This window comes from Spodoptera frugiperda, chromosome 21 (genome assembly GCF_023101765.2).
Source record: "Spodoptera frugiperda isolate SF20-4 chromosome 21, AGI-APGP_CSIRO_Sfru_2.0, whole genome shotgun sequence".
Lineage (NCBI taxonomy): Eukaryota > Metazoa > Arthropoda > Insecta > Lepidoptera > Noctuidae > Spodoptera > Spodoptera frugiperda.
In genome coordinates this window covers 3,881,898-3,898,858 of record NC_064232.1, presented here as the reverse complement: position 1 = coordinate 3,898,858, position 16,961 = coordinate 3,881,898, and the positions used below count along the sequence as shown (strand labels likewise).

The 16,961-nt window shown below is 36.1% G+C and overlaps 1 protein-coding gene and 1 long non-coding RNA gene across 9 annotated transcripts in view; both read right to left on the bottom strand.

Moving 5' to 3' along the window:
* Nucleotides 1–16,961, bottom strand: part of LOC126912019 (uncharacterized) — a 111,205-nt gene that overhangs the window by 59,059 nt on the left and 35,185 nt on the right. The window lies entirely within an intron of this gene.
* Nucleotides 2,881–15,407, bottom strand: LOC118280446 (uncharacterized). Its single transcript, XM_035600482.2, has 6 exons — nucleotides 15,045–15,407; nucleotides 14,065–14,197; nucleotides 13,541–13,670; nucleotides 12,984–13,078; nucleotides 10,032–10,268; nucleotides 2,881–9,412 (listed from the first exon to the last, which is right to left on the bottom strand). Exons 1-6 carry the CDS (start codon nucleotides 15,110–15,112, stop codon nucleotides 9,317–9,319), a joined length of 759 nt encoding a protein of 252 aa, XP_035456375.2. The 5' UTR covers nucleotides 15,113–15,407; the 3' UTR covers nucleotides 2,881–9,316.

Here is a 16,961-nt window from a genome sequence, read left to right as displayed (position 1 = left end):
CCTATAAAGTACATTAAATCAATAAATAAAACATTACACACACATGCATAGTATCTGATCGTATTTGACAAAACGTCAAAATCGATAGACATTGCGATAATATTTTCACGTCTCATATGAATAGAGTTTTATAAAAGAGTTTGTTTGAGTTTGAGTTAAATAAAAATTATCCTTGAACGTATGTTAAGTGGTATTGTAAATTAAATCGTATATGGTCGAATTTCGACCACTAGTATTGCTAAATACTTCAGATATGTACTCGGCTGTATGGTTTGACTGAAGTTCCCTAGCAATATTCAAACTGGTAAGCGCTGTTTTCTCTAAAAAATGTACTGTAACTCCCAAAAAACTCTTTTCGTTCATAGTTTCCGTCCATATATCAAGAGTCACACATAGCTCAATTGCATTTGATATTCTTGAAATATACTCCATCTTCACAATGTCGTCTTGTAACAAGACAAAATCTATAGCGTGCGATGCGTACGATGCGGGTTTGTGGGCGCGTACCTTTAAACTTCCGGGTCACCACTATTTTGAACCATTATTCCTATTATTTTATATATTTATTATGTATTTAAAATGGCTGTCATACGAATCTCTGCGACAAAAAATATTGAAATTGATATTACAATTTTCCAAAAAATAGTTTGTTTTGAACAAAAGTTGTAAAAAACATATTATATGTATTTCATATAAATTTCTGTGCGAAATTCTTTAAGATATTAAATAAATAGCTTTTGTATTATCTTTATAAACTTTTTAATTCTTTATTAATTATCGATCAGTGACGATTTTAATTTTCAAGGCTTTTGCTGTAGAGGAACAAAATGTCTAGTACTTTATTTTAACTCTGCCTACCCCTTTAAGTTTAAGGATTAAGGGTAGATTATCTATTAGTTTAGTTTAGACCTACCCCCAAATTCCTAATGTATTATCAAAAATAATTTAAATTTTTAACCGACTTTTTCGAAAATGGAGGTCCTAATTCTGTTTTGGGTGCTGTTCCATCTGAGATGTACTATGTAGCAGATATAATAGCAAAGTTGTGAAACTATGTGACCGTTTCCACTGATACTAAGCTATGTAGCTATATGAGCAAGATGCGCAGCTTGATTATACGATACATGTATAGTAGGGAAGCCATTCATAGCACGCATCTTTCCATATAAAACACATAGCTGAGCTGAGTCCGTTTCCACCGGTGCTAAGCTATGTATACCAATGAATATGATTGATGGAACCTTAGCGTATCCACAGCAACGTAGCATAGCACATCTCTGGTGGAAAAGCACCCTAAGGGTAGACTATTCGTTTAGTTTAGTATCCATCCCCCAAATTTCCTAATGTATTGTCAAAGATAATTTTATTTTTTAACCGACTTATTTGAAAAGTGAAGGTCCTAATTCTGAGCGAAATTAATTTCCCTGTAGCTAAATTAGGTTTTATTTCTTTTTTAAATATTATATGCTGTTAAACTATACTATATATATTATGTATTAATGTTTATACACTGCATTTAAACGATTTTGACCAAATTCCTGTTAACTTAATTATAAAAATTATTGCAAAATTGTTTCTAATTTCATTCCTTATGCTAAGGAATAGAGGTCAAAATCGATTGATATGGATCCTAAATAAATTAGTTGTTAAAATGATTTTTGCTATCCCTAGGTGGCGTTAGTATAGTTTTAGGTCCGAAACACAACCGAATTTAAAGTAATTATTTTCTCCGAACGTGGAGATTTTAGTAAACCCTCTTATGTAGAGGATTGTTAAAAATATTTTATTACTGATTAACATATTTTTTTAAATAGATATCAGTCAAACGACTTCAAACTACACTAGCGCCACTCAGTCTATGCGGAAATCAAAGTGAGTCTTTAAAGTCATAAAAATGGACTCAAATATAGCTATAAACTTAATATAATCGTGAACAGTGTCCTTATTGTATAAAGAAGTATATTTCTGAATGTGAATTTATGTAATATGTTGTAATAAAATGATATATTTCATTTTTATTTGTTTTATTGACAACTCCTTTAAACTTTTGAGCAGAGTATTAACCCCTAGAGAGCGCCCTATGCTAGCACCTCACTCTATGTAGGTACAATTGTACACGCGCGTCTCCCGGCTTCCCTCTACAGAGGGGAGGCGTCTTCTCCAAGTCCTTAATTATTAAGCTTGAGCGAGACACGAAACAAATAATGCGTGGGTCCAGAAGTACACGCGGCAAACGACTGAAGCGTCTTTGAACAAAACAAAAAGCCAACGCTTGGCGACTATTCCTCGGCTGAGACAAGTCTACATAGACTGCCGAGTGGGTCCGCCTATTGACGTAAATTGTGACCATTGTCATTGTCATATATTGCATTTTCTAATTTCTCGGTAGATAAGCGCTAACAGGGTCTGAGGGCCCTTGGCACATACATAATTTACAGTGTGAACTACACACACTTCTAACTGTTGTATCATTATAAAACTTTACAATTACATGTAGATTTGATGACATTACAATATTATGGTACCATCGAACTGGTCTAATGATGGAATTGGAAGGTGGTTGATGAAACCTTGGACTGTCTTAGTAAACTTTTTTTTATGATAATAAGCCGATAAACGTGCAGATAAATCACCTGATGGTAAGCAACCGCCGCCCGCGCCCATGGACACCCGAAACACCAGAAGTGATTTTATGGGTTAAGAATTTAAGGGTTGTTGGGGAATCGGGGATTAGGAAGATTGGGAATTGGGCGCCTCTGGTAACTAGTAAACATATCCAGCTCCTTCTCATTAGTGATTAGATATGTCCATTTCTCTCACGAGGATTAAATGATTAAACTACGAATTAATTTAAATTATGAGTAAAAAAAAACCACAAAATGAATTGTAATAAACATTTATTTCACACTTTATGAATACAATACGTAGTAAAGTAAAAAATGCGCGCTGGACGGATACTTAGACTTACACTATACAATATTATCAACTACATTAGTCAGTACTAAAGCTTATTTTAATTATCAAACACCGATTTGACTAAGAGACGAATCTTAGATAAAGTTTGTAGGGGCGCGGGCGCAATACAAGAGGTTTTCCCACAGGAACGGGCGAACACCTATTTGGGCGTGCAAAGCCGCTGGTAGATGCTAGTCAAATAAAAAACACGTGGGAGAGCCATACTTCGTCACGAATAGGCCGGCTCGATTAGAGTGATACCACGGAGTCATAGTACACCGGCGTTGCCCAAAATTCAGTAATGCAATATTATTGTAACTCCTTTGATGTTGTGGGTGTCGATATGGATGATTACATACTTTGGGTTATCAGAACTCCGGCTCGAAGCAAGAGTAAGAACGAGGCGATGTTTATTCACTTAATTATTCCCCCCCTCAGTCACAAAAACAGGCATAGGATTAAAAAATACGCCGCTATAGTTACCAGTCTCTTAGTCAAAAACGATATTTTACATAAACGGTGAGTTTCATACAAAATATATAGATTTGTGCTCGTAATTATAAGGCACAAGAAGGCACTACATTGAATTAATACTTAGTGTTTATGGCATTCTTAGTTATGATAGAGTGTGAATTAATTTTAGGCACAAGAGCTATATAACGAGCGAGTATGACGGGCACAGAATTTAAGAAATTTTAAAGGTATGCGTGCACAGGCCCGCATCGTACGCAACGGATTTTAGTTTGTCTTGTATAGAAACTCATACAACTGCGTCCACTGATCCGTATCGTAAGGACCGCACCATAGGCAATGCCTACATGCGATGCGTACTGTTGACGTCATACGGAATGCGTACGATGCGTGCGATGCGACCATGTGGACGCTTACTTTTAGGAAACATCAACACCCATTATAAACCCAGGTTTCCCCACGATGTTTTCCTTTCCAGTGAGGCCTAAAATCTCTTAAAAAGTACGTATAACTCGGAAAAAGTCACATTGGTACTTGCCATTGGTAGGTTTCGAGCCCGCACTCTCATGCATGAGAAGCGGGCGTCTTAAACCTCCAGTCACTTCGACATTTTGCATATGCAAATGGAATAAAAACAATAAAAAAATGTGCGTCCATCTCACTCGCTCATTAATAAATTGGCCATGTGAATTTGCTTTACAAAGGTAGAATTTAAAATCCTTTACAAACTGTGAGATAACTATTAAATAGGTATACAATATTTCTTATGTGTTAGTAGTATAAAAACATTTTTATGTATTTATATATAAATAAGACATACTAAATTAACTAAAAATTAAAATCACGGTTTACTCGCGTACATTAATGGAGAAAAGCTGTACTAGTTTCGAGTCACAGAGGGACTCTCGCGCGACGCACAGTGCTGCCCATGATGAAGAGTCCCTCTGTGAGCTTTTCTCCATTAATGAACGAACGTGAGTAAGGCAGTTGTCCCACCGGCAACGATTAACGAGTAACGAGTAGAGCTAGAACTAGCAACGAGTTAGCGAGACGCGTGGCGCGAGTGCATAGTTCCGATATTTGTGTAGCTCAGCTATAAGCGAGTGTGCGAGTGAGGCGGGCGATTACTCGCTCACTGTAGAAAAATGACCACTGGTTGTTCTCTGGCGTAAGTTCTAATCGCTTGGCGAGTGTCGCCGAGCGAGTGTTATCTTTCATAGCTCTTGTCGCTCAGCGACAAACTAGTGAAGCGAGTGCTCGCCGGCAGTGTGAACAGTTAGCGATCAACTGTTTGTATATGCATCTCTTTTGTTCACACGGAAAGTATATCTATTGTACGTTTCTTGAGCGAGAAAATAGCCGATAGTTAGTCGTTTTCTCGCCGTTGGTGGAACAACTGCCTTAACCATGATTTTCAGTTAATTTAGTATGTCTCACAATAGTAATTATGAAAATTAATAATACGTATTCATTGTAAAACCATCCAATCGATGATAGATAAAAGAGGATTTCAAACTCAATTATGGTGACGTCGGCAGTCGAATTTTTTTAACTGTCTATCACACACATTACATATAAACATTTTATTTTCTTTCAATATAAAAATAACGTCAATATAAAAAGAAATATAATAATTATAAATATTATGAGATTCATAACAGGACGAAATATATTTAAATATTTAATTAAAGTCGACTCTCGTTAATTCGAAATTTGAGGAATTCTTTAATATTTCTTATTGACCTGGCAAACTTCCTACCGCCTCAAAAATTTTGTCACCTTTTAAACCTTCCCTGGACTTCCAAAAATAATTCATGACCAACATTTGCTAAATCGGTCCAGCCGTTCTTAAGTTTTAGCGAGACAGACAAACAGTAATAGATTTTTATATATGGATAGATAGATAGATAGAAGTTAGAGATTATCAGATTATCGAATGGTCCGAAATTTCAACTTGCGTCAGAATTTAGATGCTTACCTCTGAGTTTTTTTTTTATCTTTTTCTCTCTTTTTATGGAATGGGGGCAAACGAGCAGACGTGTCACCTGAGGCCTTAGTCTGCTATTACAATTGTGTCAGAATGGTCGATCATTGAGCAGTGCAAGTGGGACGGAGCTATACAACCTACATAGCTCCGTCCCTCTTGATGGTAAGCGATCAGCGCCGCCTATGAACACCCGCAACACCAGAGGAGTCACAGGTGCGTTGCCGGCTTCTCTGCAACTTCGAATAATCGAGAGTTTGACGCCGATGAATCGGAATTAACGAGCCGGAACCGAACCGAACGGTTACTTAGCAACGACTTTTTTTGTTCAAATTACCGAGTGTATAAAAATGTATTAATTTAGTTCGAAATACATGCAAAGAGGTTTTTTTATTGAATAGGTGGCAAACGAGCAGACGCGTCACCTGATGGTAAGCGATCAGCGCCGCCCGTGGACACCCGCAACACCAGAGCATTTAGATTTTCTAGGGACCTCGTGATAACTTCGAAATACCGATAGGTTCAAATTATCGAGAGTCAACTGTAATTAAAATTATAGTAAATATTACAATAAAAATTATATTAAGTAATAATTATAAAATTAGGACGGAAAGTCTATAACAAATAAGGGCTAATTTATTTTTTAAACTTAAGTTTATAACTGCCATTCTCAGATACATTTAATGATTACTTAAACTATTCCTTAGTAACTTTAATTTTGTTCGGAAAACAATTGCTAAGGACTGGGTTAAGTAACCATTAAATGACTGTGAGTATGGCGGTAAATGTATTTTATTTAATAATTACGTAAGAATTAATGAAAATGCTGCATTACAGGTTAGGTTAAAACTGTCAATCTCAGTTATCTATTTGGGTCGAAATTAATAACTAAAACCTTAGTACGAGTTTGCTTTACGTTTAAAGTAATCGAAACAAACCGCGTTCGGTACTCTGACTGGTTGGTTTATTCGAGCCGGCCAATCAGAGCGCCGAACGCGCTCTCGTTTCGATTACTTCACTACATAGTATAAAACAAAGTCGCTTTCTCTGTCCCTATGTCCCTTTGTATGCTTAAACCACCCAAAACATAAATGTGAAAGGCTGCCAAGTTCGATAATATTGGAATGCTTCGCCTATAAAAGAAGTGAGATCTAAATAAGTACCAAGTTCCATACACAGACCTCAGTTAAAAATGATATAACAAGTTGGCAAGTTTTCACACACTTTGTTATAAACCTACTAAACGCAATGAGTCAAGTATATAATTTTCTATTAAAACTTGCCAAGTTATATCATTTTTAAATGAGGTCTGTGTATGGAACTTGGTACTTATTTAGATCTCACTTCTTTTATAGGCGAAGCATTCCAATATTATCGAACTTGGCAGCCTTTCACATTTATGTTTTGGGTGGGATTTCATTTATTTTTGTACGGTTTATTTTCTTTTTTTCTTATTTTACTTTACTTTGACTAAATACAAACCTTCGTAACAAATTTTAGGTCGGTACGACCATTGGAAGATATAGATATTTTTTTTGTTTTAGTTCCTTAGGGGTATGAATTTACACCTTCATTATTTTTAAAACCGACTCACACTTGGCCATTTTCAGATTTTTTCCTTTACCTTGACCTAAAGACCTACCTCCATGCCAAATTTCAAGTCAATACGACCATTGGAAGTGGTCTAGGTTTTTGATGAGTGAGTGAGTGAGTGAGTGAGTCAGTCAGTCAGTGAGTGTATAGTAAAAATAGCGATTTTCTGACGTCAATATCTCAAGACCTACAATAGGTACATTAATGAAATTTTGTATTTTAGATAAGTAAGTAGGTCTCGATAGATACTAGAAATTTCATATGCGTAGATAAAATAGATTTTGAGTTATAGGTGGGTCAAACTTGGCCCGAAATGGTTCGTGTAATATAACCCACGGCCGGTGTGTCGGTTTTTTTGCTCGAACTTGGCGGACACACTGCCGTGTGTCTAGATCTTTAAAACTACGCAACGGATTTTGATGCGGTATTTTTAATAGATAGAGTGATTCAAGAGGAAGGTTTATATGTGTAATACATGCATAATATATCACCATGACACCCATGCGAAGCTGGGGCGGGTCGCTAGTCTATACTAATATTATAAAGCTGAAGAGTTTGTTTGTTTGAACGCGCTAATCTCAGGAACTACTGGTCCGATTTGAATAATTATTTTTGTTGGATAGCGCATTTATCGAGGAAGGTTATAGGCTAACTAATATATACAGTATGTTAACTAACAGAGGGTGTTCATTTAAACTCGTTAATCTATTTCATTAACAGATTAAAATAAAAATATCAGCATAAATTGCAACGTTGCCTTCCTTCAACTACGCGTGCACAGAGTGTTTCTTTTACGTATCGATTTAAAATTTTTGGTGAATATTTTAATATTAAAAAAAATTAAATTGTTTTGTTTTTGAATGGTAATATTTTTTTTAGCATGTATGGATGCTATACTATTGCGGGTTAACAGGAACGCCCTCTGTTAGTTAACATACTGTATAATCACCACGCTACGATCAATAGAAACCGAGCAGCGGGTGAAACCGCGCGAAAGTAGCTAGTTATTAATTAAACATAAATTAAACTCCTACTAAGGGTACAGACAGATAGGTAACTGAAACTGACCTTATCTTGTAAAAACTTTAATTAATATTCGTTATTTTGTAATAAACTTTATGATTAATTAAAAATTAAAAACAAGGTACTTTTTCAATTGTGGACCACTTCAATTCCCTTGACGGAGACCCGGTGCATTATCAAAAATAATTCTAGGTACAATTTTTTATGTCTAAAATTTAGAAGTTTTAAGACCTAACTTTTTGATAGACATTTTCATTATAATTATGTTGTAATTAGGTATTTTACTGGGTTGCTTACAGTCGATTTTACCAATCATTTTTTAACTGTCGTACTCAGAAACATTTAATGATTACTTAAACTGTTTTATTACAACTTTCGTGAGACATACTAAATTAATTATTATGTTATCAGCTTACTCACGTAACTGTTTGACGAGGAACTCGACTAGTTTCAAGCTATGCTATGCTAGAGGCTCAATACACGCGATTGTCGCGCTGTTACAATCGCGTCGTGTGTCGCGGAATGCTTTTACGTAAGTAACATAATAATTAATTTAGTATATCTCACGAAAGTTACAATAAAATTATGACATCTCTTTGTACTTGATTCGTGGTAGTATTTTTTCTTAAGACAATTACATTTTTATCATTCTTCTATTGCAAGGTAGTTACCTCTTTTAAACATGTTTCTTTTTTACAAATCTGTGTACAACCAGATCAATCCAGAGATTTTGGATTAAAATGGGTTTTTAATATCGACCATTCAATTAAACAATTAATATTAACATTTTTGCAAAAACTAGTGGCGCTAGTGACGCTTTAAGGCAACTGTGTCTTAAAGAGGTATGTAAGAGGCGTAGCAATTGGCGTTCCATTGTCTCTGCCTACCCCCACGGGAGATAGGCGTGAAGTTATGAATTATTATGTATGTGTCTTACTGTCGCATTCAGGGTCATTTAATGATTACTTAAACTATTCCTTAGTAACGATTTTGTATGGAAAACTATTGCTAAGGACTGGGTTAAATAACCATTGAATGACTCTGAGTGCGGCGGTTAAACTACTTTTCTACTGAATAGTACATTTTAATAAAGAAATCTGAAGTTTCTCGTTTATAAACTACAGAAACGCCCAAAAACGACACCAGCGCCACCTACACACAGCAAAAATTTTAAATTATCTCTTACCAAACTTTTTGAAATCACACGGGAGTCTCGAGGCTGCCTTCGATGGGGGGCGGAGGCTCCACGGTTAGGGGCGTAGCCTCGTCAGCGTGGTCCGGGGCCGCGTATCATATTTGTGAGGCTGGCATCGTGGACACAGTGCTGTGTGGGGTAGTCGGGCGGGAACCAGCTAGGGACGCGTTGAGGGATGCCATGGTACCCATCTGAAGAGACACGGTGGGATTTTTTTATTATGTGATCGTATTATGCATGTAAGGATTATTTCGTGACGTTGATTACATAAGAAACTTTATTTTAAACTTGTAATTAAGACATTTCAATGTGTTTTTGTTTTTTTTTTCTTACATTTCCTTAAACAGCCCAGTTTTAGATATCGAGAATATTCATTTTAAAGTGCTGTGCCCGGGAATCGAACCTGAGACTTTCTTTCACTATAATTCGTTTTCTTTTTCCATCCTCTCCTATCACCATATATTCCCAAACTTCTCCTTTTTTTTTTAAGTAAAGCGTAGTAAAGTAAATATGTAGATTCTATTAAAAATTCTTAACATCTTCATGTTTTACAATTAAAAAATATATAATACGGGAGTTTCAAATTTTATCGAAATGTCAAAAACAATAGTTTTCTATGAATTTTGATTTAAAATTTTTGCGTCAAATAGCACACCAATTTCTCAAAAAAAAAATGGTAGAAAATAACTACCTATATCGTCATGTTAATAAAAGAAAGCCTAATTTTGGGACATTATATTGTATTGTAAAGTCAAAACAATTTTCTTTTTGACTGAGGAAACTACCCAATTAAGCCCTAAAAAAACTCACCCTCAAATGCGCCAAATCTTCCAGCTTAGTGAGATCAGCTAGCTCCAAGTATAGGCTGTACACCAGGATCCACCCGTACATGCCGACCACACAGAACACGATCCAACACAGACACATGATCACGTTGTATGCAAATATCATGTCGTTGACTATCGAAGCGAATATAAACGCGATGAAACGGAATACTATGAACACGCCAAATGTGAATAGCCAGGGGACTATGCGCTTTTCATATTCCTGGAAAGAAAAAAATATATTTAAAGCCGTCGTAATATACATGTAGTATGTAGGAGAGCCATGCTTCGGCACGACCGGAGTGATACCACGGCCTCACAGGAAACCGACGTGAAACAACGTTTGCGTTGTGTGAGTGAGGTTACCGGAGGCCCAATTATTCCCCTTCCCCAACAACCCTTAAATTACTAATTCGCAAAAAGCCAGCGACGCACTTGTAACGCCTCTGGTGTTTCGGGTGTTCATGGGCGACGGTGATTGCTTACCATCAGGCGATCTGTCTGCTCGTTATCAAAGATATAGCTTGTTATAAAGAGCTACCGCAGATGGGGCCAAGCAGGGCTGATGCCGACCCGAATCTGCAGACTACTTAGCGGATTACTGGGAGTCCAAAAGCAGGAGTAGGAACGGGGCAGTTTTTAGTCAGTATGAGTCTTGACACTCTACCTCACAGTGTTCCAAAAGCCTCAAAAAATTTCCCACTTGGGTTTATTGCATTTATAAGTCAAGAAATGTATTTAAAAAGCACGAGTAGAACTCCCACGTATTTATCTCTTTTAGTTGTTTTTTATATAAATTCACTAAAAAGACGTGTCTTTTCCATGAAAAAAAAAATGAATATCAGTTCTCAAAAAGTAGTTGTTCAAGATAATAATTATAGAGCTCATTTGAGAGCATATTTACACGTTTTTATTTTTTTTTTATCTCTTTTAGTTTCGGAGTAAAAAAATATTTTCTTATTGTTTTTATTTTTTTTCTCCGCAAAGACGCAAAAGTGCGACTTGAGACTAGAACTGAGGTATAGTTCTCAATAAGGTCTATTACTCATAAAAAAATCAAGTCGCACTATTGCGGCGTTTTGGAACACGTATCTCGACTCACGCATGTGTCTATGAGCGGCGTTGATCAATTACCATTAGGTGATTCGTCTGTTCGTTTGCCCCCTATACCATAAAAAACCCAAAGCGGTAGAAGTTATTGGATGGTTTCTCTTTCTCAAAAACGAAAAAAGGGGGGTTCCTTAAAATTTTAAGACAGGTTGGTGAAGCAGCCGTTATTATTGATTATCTTGTCTCATGCAATTTGCTCGTTCCAAAGTGTAGATTCCTATGGAGAAGAACGAGCAAGAAATTCCATAGGTTACTCTTTTTCAAACAGTTTTACAAAGGGTCACGCGTTTATGACAAACTAGCTACTTCCGCGCGGTTTCACCCGCTCTGTTTGGCTCCTATTGGTCATAGCGTGGTGTTTTAGCCTATAACCTTCCTCGATAAATGCACTATTCAACACAAAAAGAATTATTCAAATCGGACCAGTAGTTCTGGAAATTGGCGCGTTCAAACAAACAAACTCTTCAGCTTTATATATATCTATTATTATATTATATTATTATATGTATAGATATGCAAAGATGTGGGATGAAATCCTTACCTTATTCTTTCCTTGTTTAACATACTACAGGATGATAGCATGGGTGAATAAATCTATATATTAATACGTGATGCAAAAACTTTGGACCGCCTTTTACGAAAATTGCGCGGACGTAGGAGCATAAAATTTGGTACACTTATAGTTTATGTGTAGGAGAAGTGGAGAACGCTAATATTTTTCAAAAATAATGCTTATAAAGTACATTAAATTAATAAATAAAACATTACACACACATGCATAGTATCTGATCGTATTTGACAAAACGTCAAAATCGATAGACATTGCGATGATATTGACGTCTCATATGAATAGAGTTTTATAAAAGAGTTTGTTTGAGTTTGAGTTAAATAAAAATTATCCTTGAACGTATGTTAAGTGGTATTGTAAATTAAATCGTATATGGTTGAATTTCAACCACTAGGCGACCACTAGTAATGAATTAATGAGTGAATTAGTGTATTGTGGATAAAGGAAATTAAGGTGGCTCTAGTCTTAGGTGAGAAGGAGGTTTTTGGCATCATACATCCAAAACTAAACATGATATCGTTTTATCTCACCTTTGTCGGTACTGTTTTATATAATTACCAGTGATTATGATAATAGGTAGTGCTTATGTAGCCTAAATTTTGAAAAGAACAGAGAAAACTGTTTTATATAATTACAGTGATTATGACTATAAAATTTTGAAAAGAACCGGAGACTTTTTTTCCTTAGTACTATAATTTTCCCGGACAACACTTAAATACATAAAAAATATGTTATTTGGAATTAGTCCGTGTTGTTTACCTAAAGTTTAAAAATAGACATAACATAACACAGTCGTTACAACTATCAACTTTTCTGAACTAGCTTATAAAAAACGCAGTGAATATTGTTGTAACAAATCTAGGTATATTTATTATATTTGTAGTATATCTAAACATGAGTTAAGCAGATGTCCGGGAAAACAATATAGAACTATATAGGAAGTCTCCGTTTCTTTAGTCTGTTCTTCAAAGTAGAGGCTAATAAGCACTACCTATTCCTATCATTGGTGATTATACAATAATAAACCAGTAAAAAGAAAAGAATTCAACCCCCATAGGGTCAAAGAATCATCACCCGATCATACCGATTTATGAAATGTGCATCTCTACCTATAACTAAAGGGAATAAAAAGCGTGATGTTTTGATTTCTAAGCATTCATTATTTCAGTTCAAGACTGGGTAACACACATCGACATTACAGAAGAAAATACAAGTAAGGGGGTAATCTATTATATAAAAATAAATCAGATTATGGATTACCTTTCTCAAAGCGTTGATAAGTATAATGCTTGTCACCAGTACAGCAGCAGAGCCAAGCCAGGAGAACAGTGCGAAGATTATTAGGACATTGCGTACTGAAATTACCAAACAAATATTATTAATTATTATGTTATCGGCTTACTCACGTAACTGATTGACGAGGAACTCGACTAGTTTCAAGCCATTCTAGAAGCTCATATTTATGAGCAGCATTCCGAGACTACTAGTTGAAGATATTATATTGATATAAAATATTTACGTAACTTCTAGGTACATTTTATACGTAGAAATGACGTATTTGCTCCCACTCCTAAACTTTAATTCATTTTATCTAAGTATTCTAATCTTATATGACAAAATAAAAACATACGTGTCTAATATTTATTCATTACCTAACTGACGGATTAAATAGATTTTTAATATTCATACCCCGTCATCACCGCTAAAGAATCAGTCTATCTATGAGTGAAAATGCATCAAAATTTATACAGCAGTTTTAGAGTTTATTTCGAACAGACAGACAAGACTGTTTTAATGTTTTATATGCAAGGATTTACCTGGTGGACTCCCAACATAGACGAACTGGTAGCTTATGACATAGTACCCGGTGTGTGTGAAGCCCGGGGTTGCCATATACAAGCAGTACAGCTCGAAGATACTCTCCGCAAATGTGAACAGGGCCATGAACTGGAATAAATGATAGGGTTATAAGAAAATCCACGTCAATAGAGCAGTATGGAATAATCGTGTAACAGTTTCCCTGCTATTTGGGACTCTTTAAACCAATAACCCTTGATAGTCCCTAGCTGGAATAAAGGCCTCTACTTGAGGCTCTCCCTTCGGCCTCTCGGCCTCTATTTACCGACCCGATTGGGCTTGCTGCGCGGCCTAGTTTGGTTGATATAAGCGGCAAGCCTCCACTTGCGGCGCGATATACACTAGATCTGTATAGGGCCGAGACAGTCGCTCGGCCCGAGGCTACCTCGAATGGATACCCAGCTTTATGCTACCCATGGGAAGAGCAAGTGGTGAAAGATCAGATGTATTCTACTCTGCCGTCTCTTCCCCTCTCAGTACATACCAAAGTAAAGAACCCAGTGAGTAGGGATCCTCTCTGTAGATCCAGGAAGAAGGCATCGTGAAGTATCGGCTTCTGGTACCACGGCAACCGGAGAGACTTCACAGATTTAGACGATCTGAGGTTCGTTGATGATCTGGAAATTATAAAGTTAACGAATTTATATAAAGCATTAACTGCCGAAATAAAATTGTTGAAGGCAAATCCTCCGCTAATAGTGGCACAAATAATGTGCTAATGAGATACAGAATGTTAAAATGGATAAAGGGATCAGAATGAAGTATGGTACTGGGGCAAATTATGGTATGGAATAACACATGATTCTCTTTATCCCATGGGACTGCGGGTGAAGCTACTGGCAGAAACAAGTAGAGTATATGACTAATGTATGTATTATTTAATAGGATAATCTTATTGAGCTTTTACTAGAGGCTTGTATTTTTACTTTATACTCATTAATTAAACTAGTAAAGTTAATAAGTACAAAATATCTTGTAAGACGATGTGCAACACTATCAAATTGGATTTATTCTATAATGATAGTTGTAATGAAATAAACATATAAATAATACAATTACTGACAATTACTAATATAGATCTGTACCAACATTATCAAAAATAATTAACCTGGAGCTGTTTATCTTATGAGGACATCAATTACTGCTATTAAGATTCCACAGCTGGCCTATGAGCCTCCTCTAAATAAGAGAGGTGCTAGGACAACAATGTCTTATGGTCCAAGTTGTTTGTAAAATACTGTGTGAATTATTAATGATGATGAAAAGAAGTTGAGAAATAATCTTCTCTGACAATTTCCGTACTTTTCACAGAGTTGTTCATAAACTTTTGAAATAATAATAACAAACTCCTTGCATGCAAACTGTTTCGTAGAAGTAATGCATAATCTGTGTTCAATAACTTTTTTTCAGAATGCAAAGGAGTTTTCCAATAAGAAGTGTTTCAAGTAATATTGTAAAACTTACTTTCCGGTGTAATGTGAATACACTGACGGCGTTGATCGATAAGTAGACGGCGTTTTTCTTCCGTACATGTTTATTTTTCGTTCTTACTCGGCTGAAGTTGACGCCCTATTTAATAATGTATACAGGCACTTGTTTCGCTACGTTTCACTGTTATAACTACATGTAAGACACTCTTGGTTATGGAATAACCTAGTAAAGATCACATTTAAGTTATTTTATTGACTATTTAATTCATAATTATGGGATTTCTTTTAAAAAGCCACGCCTGTAAAATTGTTTGTTGCTACTTTCCGTTGTCAATTTACAATATTTTACTACCAAATTGAATATTACTTAAGTTCAAAAGTATTGGCGCTAGTGTACTATGAGAAATACCTTTGCAAGAAAGAGAAGTCCGAAAATTTTGTTATCTTTCATTTGACAGGTTTACACATTGGACGTGTATAGAGGCAGTTACGGTTCTAACGTCTTTCTAGTTTGTAGAGTTCGTTTCAGCTTTAAAAAAACTGGTTTGTATGAAAATCAGAATAATAAAATAAATCAAGAAAAGAATATTTATTTTTGATAAAGTCAATCAATTCTATTGTCACTTGTCACGACGCAGCGTCACCGGTTAAGAAAATTTCCCGTAATTCCCATTAATCGTGTTCTGTTGAAAAATGGAAGAAATTACTACTCACGATGATGTGAAGACCTCTAATAAAAATGAGAAAATAGTTTACAATACTTATAGAACAAATTGTGGATTATGCTGTGAGTAAATTATTTTCAAATTTCAATTAACAGAATTAACGATCGTTGATTTACAATCGATCAATTATCGATTTAATATATAATACAGTCGATGTTTTAATAGAAGCTTTTTCGGGGTATTGTAAACATAAAAAAAAACTTGACTTTGCCCGCGATGAAAAAATAACTCATGCCATTATTTTTTCATTCTTCAATAGGACTGGTTTCAGTCCCCACAAATGCACGTCTTACAAAGCGCATCACTCTAGGACGAGTATTGCCCTCCCTAAAGCAGGATAGTTTGCCGATAAGCACCCTGGCCTTACTGATAACCTTACTGCTGGTTTTGGTCGGACTGCTGCGTCAAGATTCAAAAATCTGACGTTAGCCATTCGACATTTTTTTAAGTGTGGGAGAACCATGTTACGGCACGAATGGGCCGGCTCGACCGGAGTGATACCACGGCCTCACAGAAAACCGACGTGAAACAACGCTTGCGTTATGTTTCGTTGTGTGAGTGAGGTTACCGGAGGCCCAATTCCCCCCTTCCCAATCTTCCCCATACCCATTCCCGAACAACAACCCTTAAATTCCTAACCCCCAAAAAGCCGGCAACGCACTTGTAACGCCTCTGGTGTGTCAAGTGTCCATGGGCGGCGGCGATTGCTTACCATCAGGTAATACGTCTGCTCGATTACCGGCGTGTTTCATAAAAAAGACTAGTTGCTACCGCTCCACAGTACTGTATCAAGCGTGTATCATAGAGGTTTTCGCTACTTATGTATTTAAATTATTTTTAGTAAGGTTTTTGTACCGAAAACTATTAGAGGATACTGCTTCGAATTGAATAAAAATATTTTTGTCTTAGATAGCGCATTTATCAAGGAATTCCGTACACTAAAACATACAAAAAAGACATCACGCCACGATTCATAGGAGCCAAGTAACGCAAAAGTAGCTTGTCGTGCAGGAAATAAACATTATCTTGTATTCTATTTCAGGTATTTGCCGCACACCCCCTATTCACTCCCGTAGCTACTATGGGCACGTATTCTGCACAAGTTGCTTCTATAAGTACATTTTTTCACCGACCAAAGCTGATTGCTCCGGGGACCTGACGAAGAAGACCTCAAAAGACGCTGTCGTCGTTCAAAAGTAATAAAGGAACTCTTGTAAGGAACCATG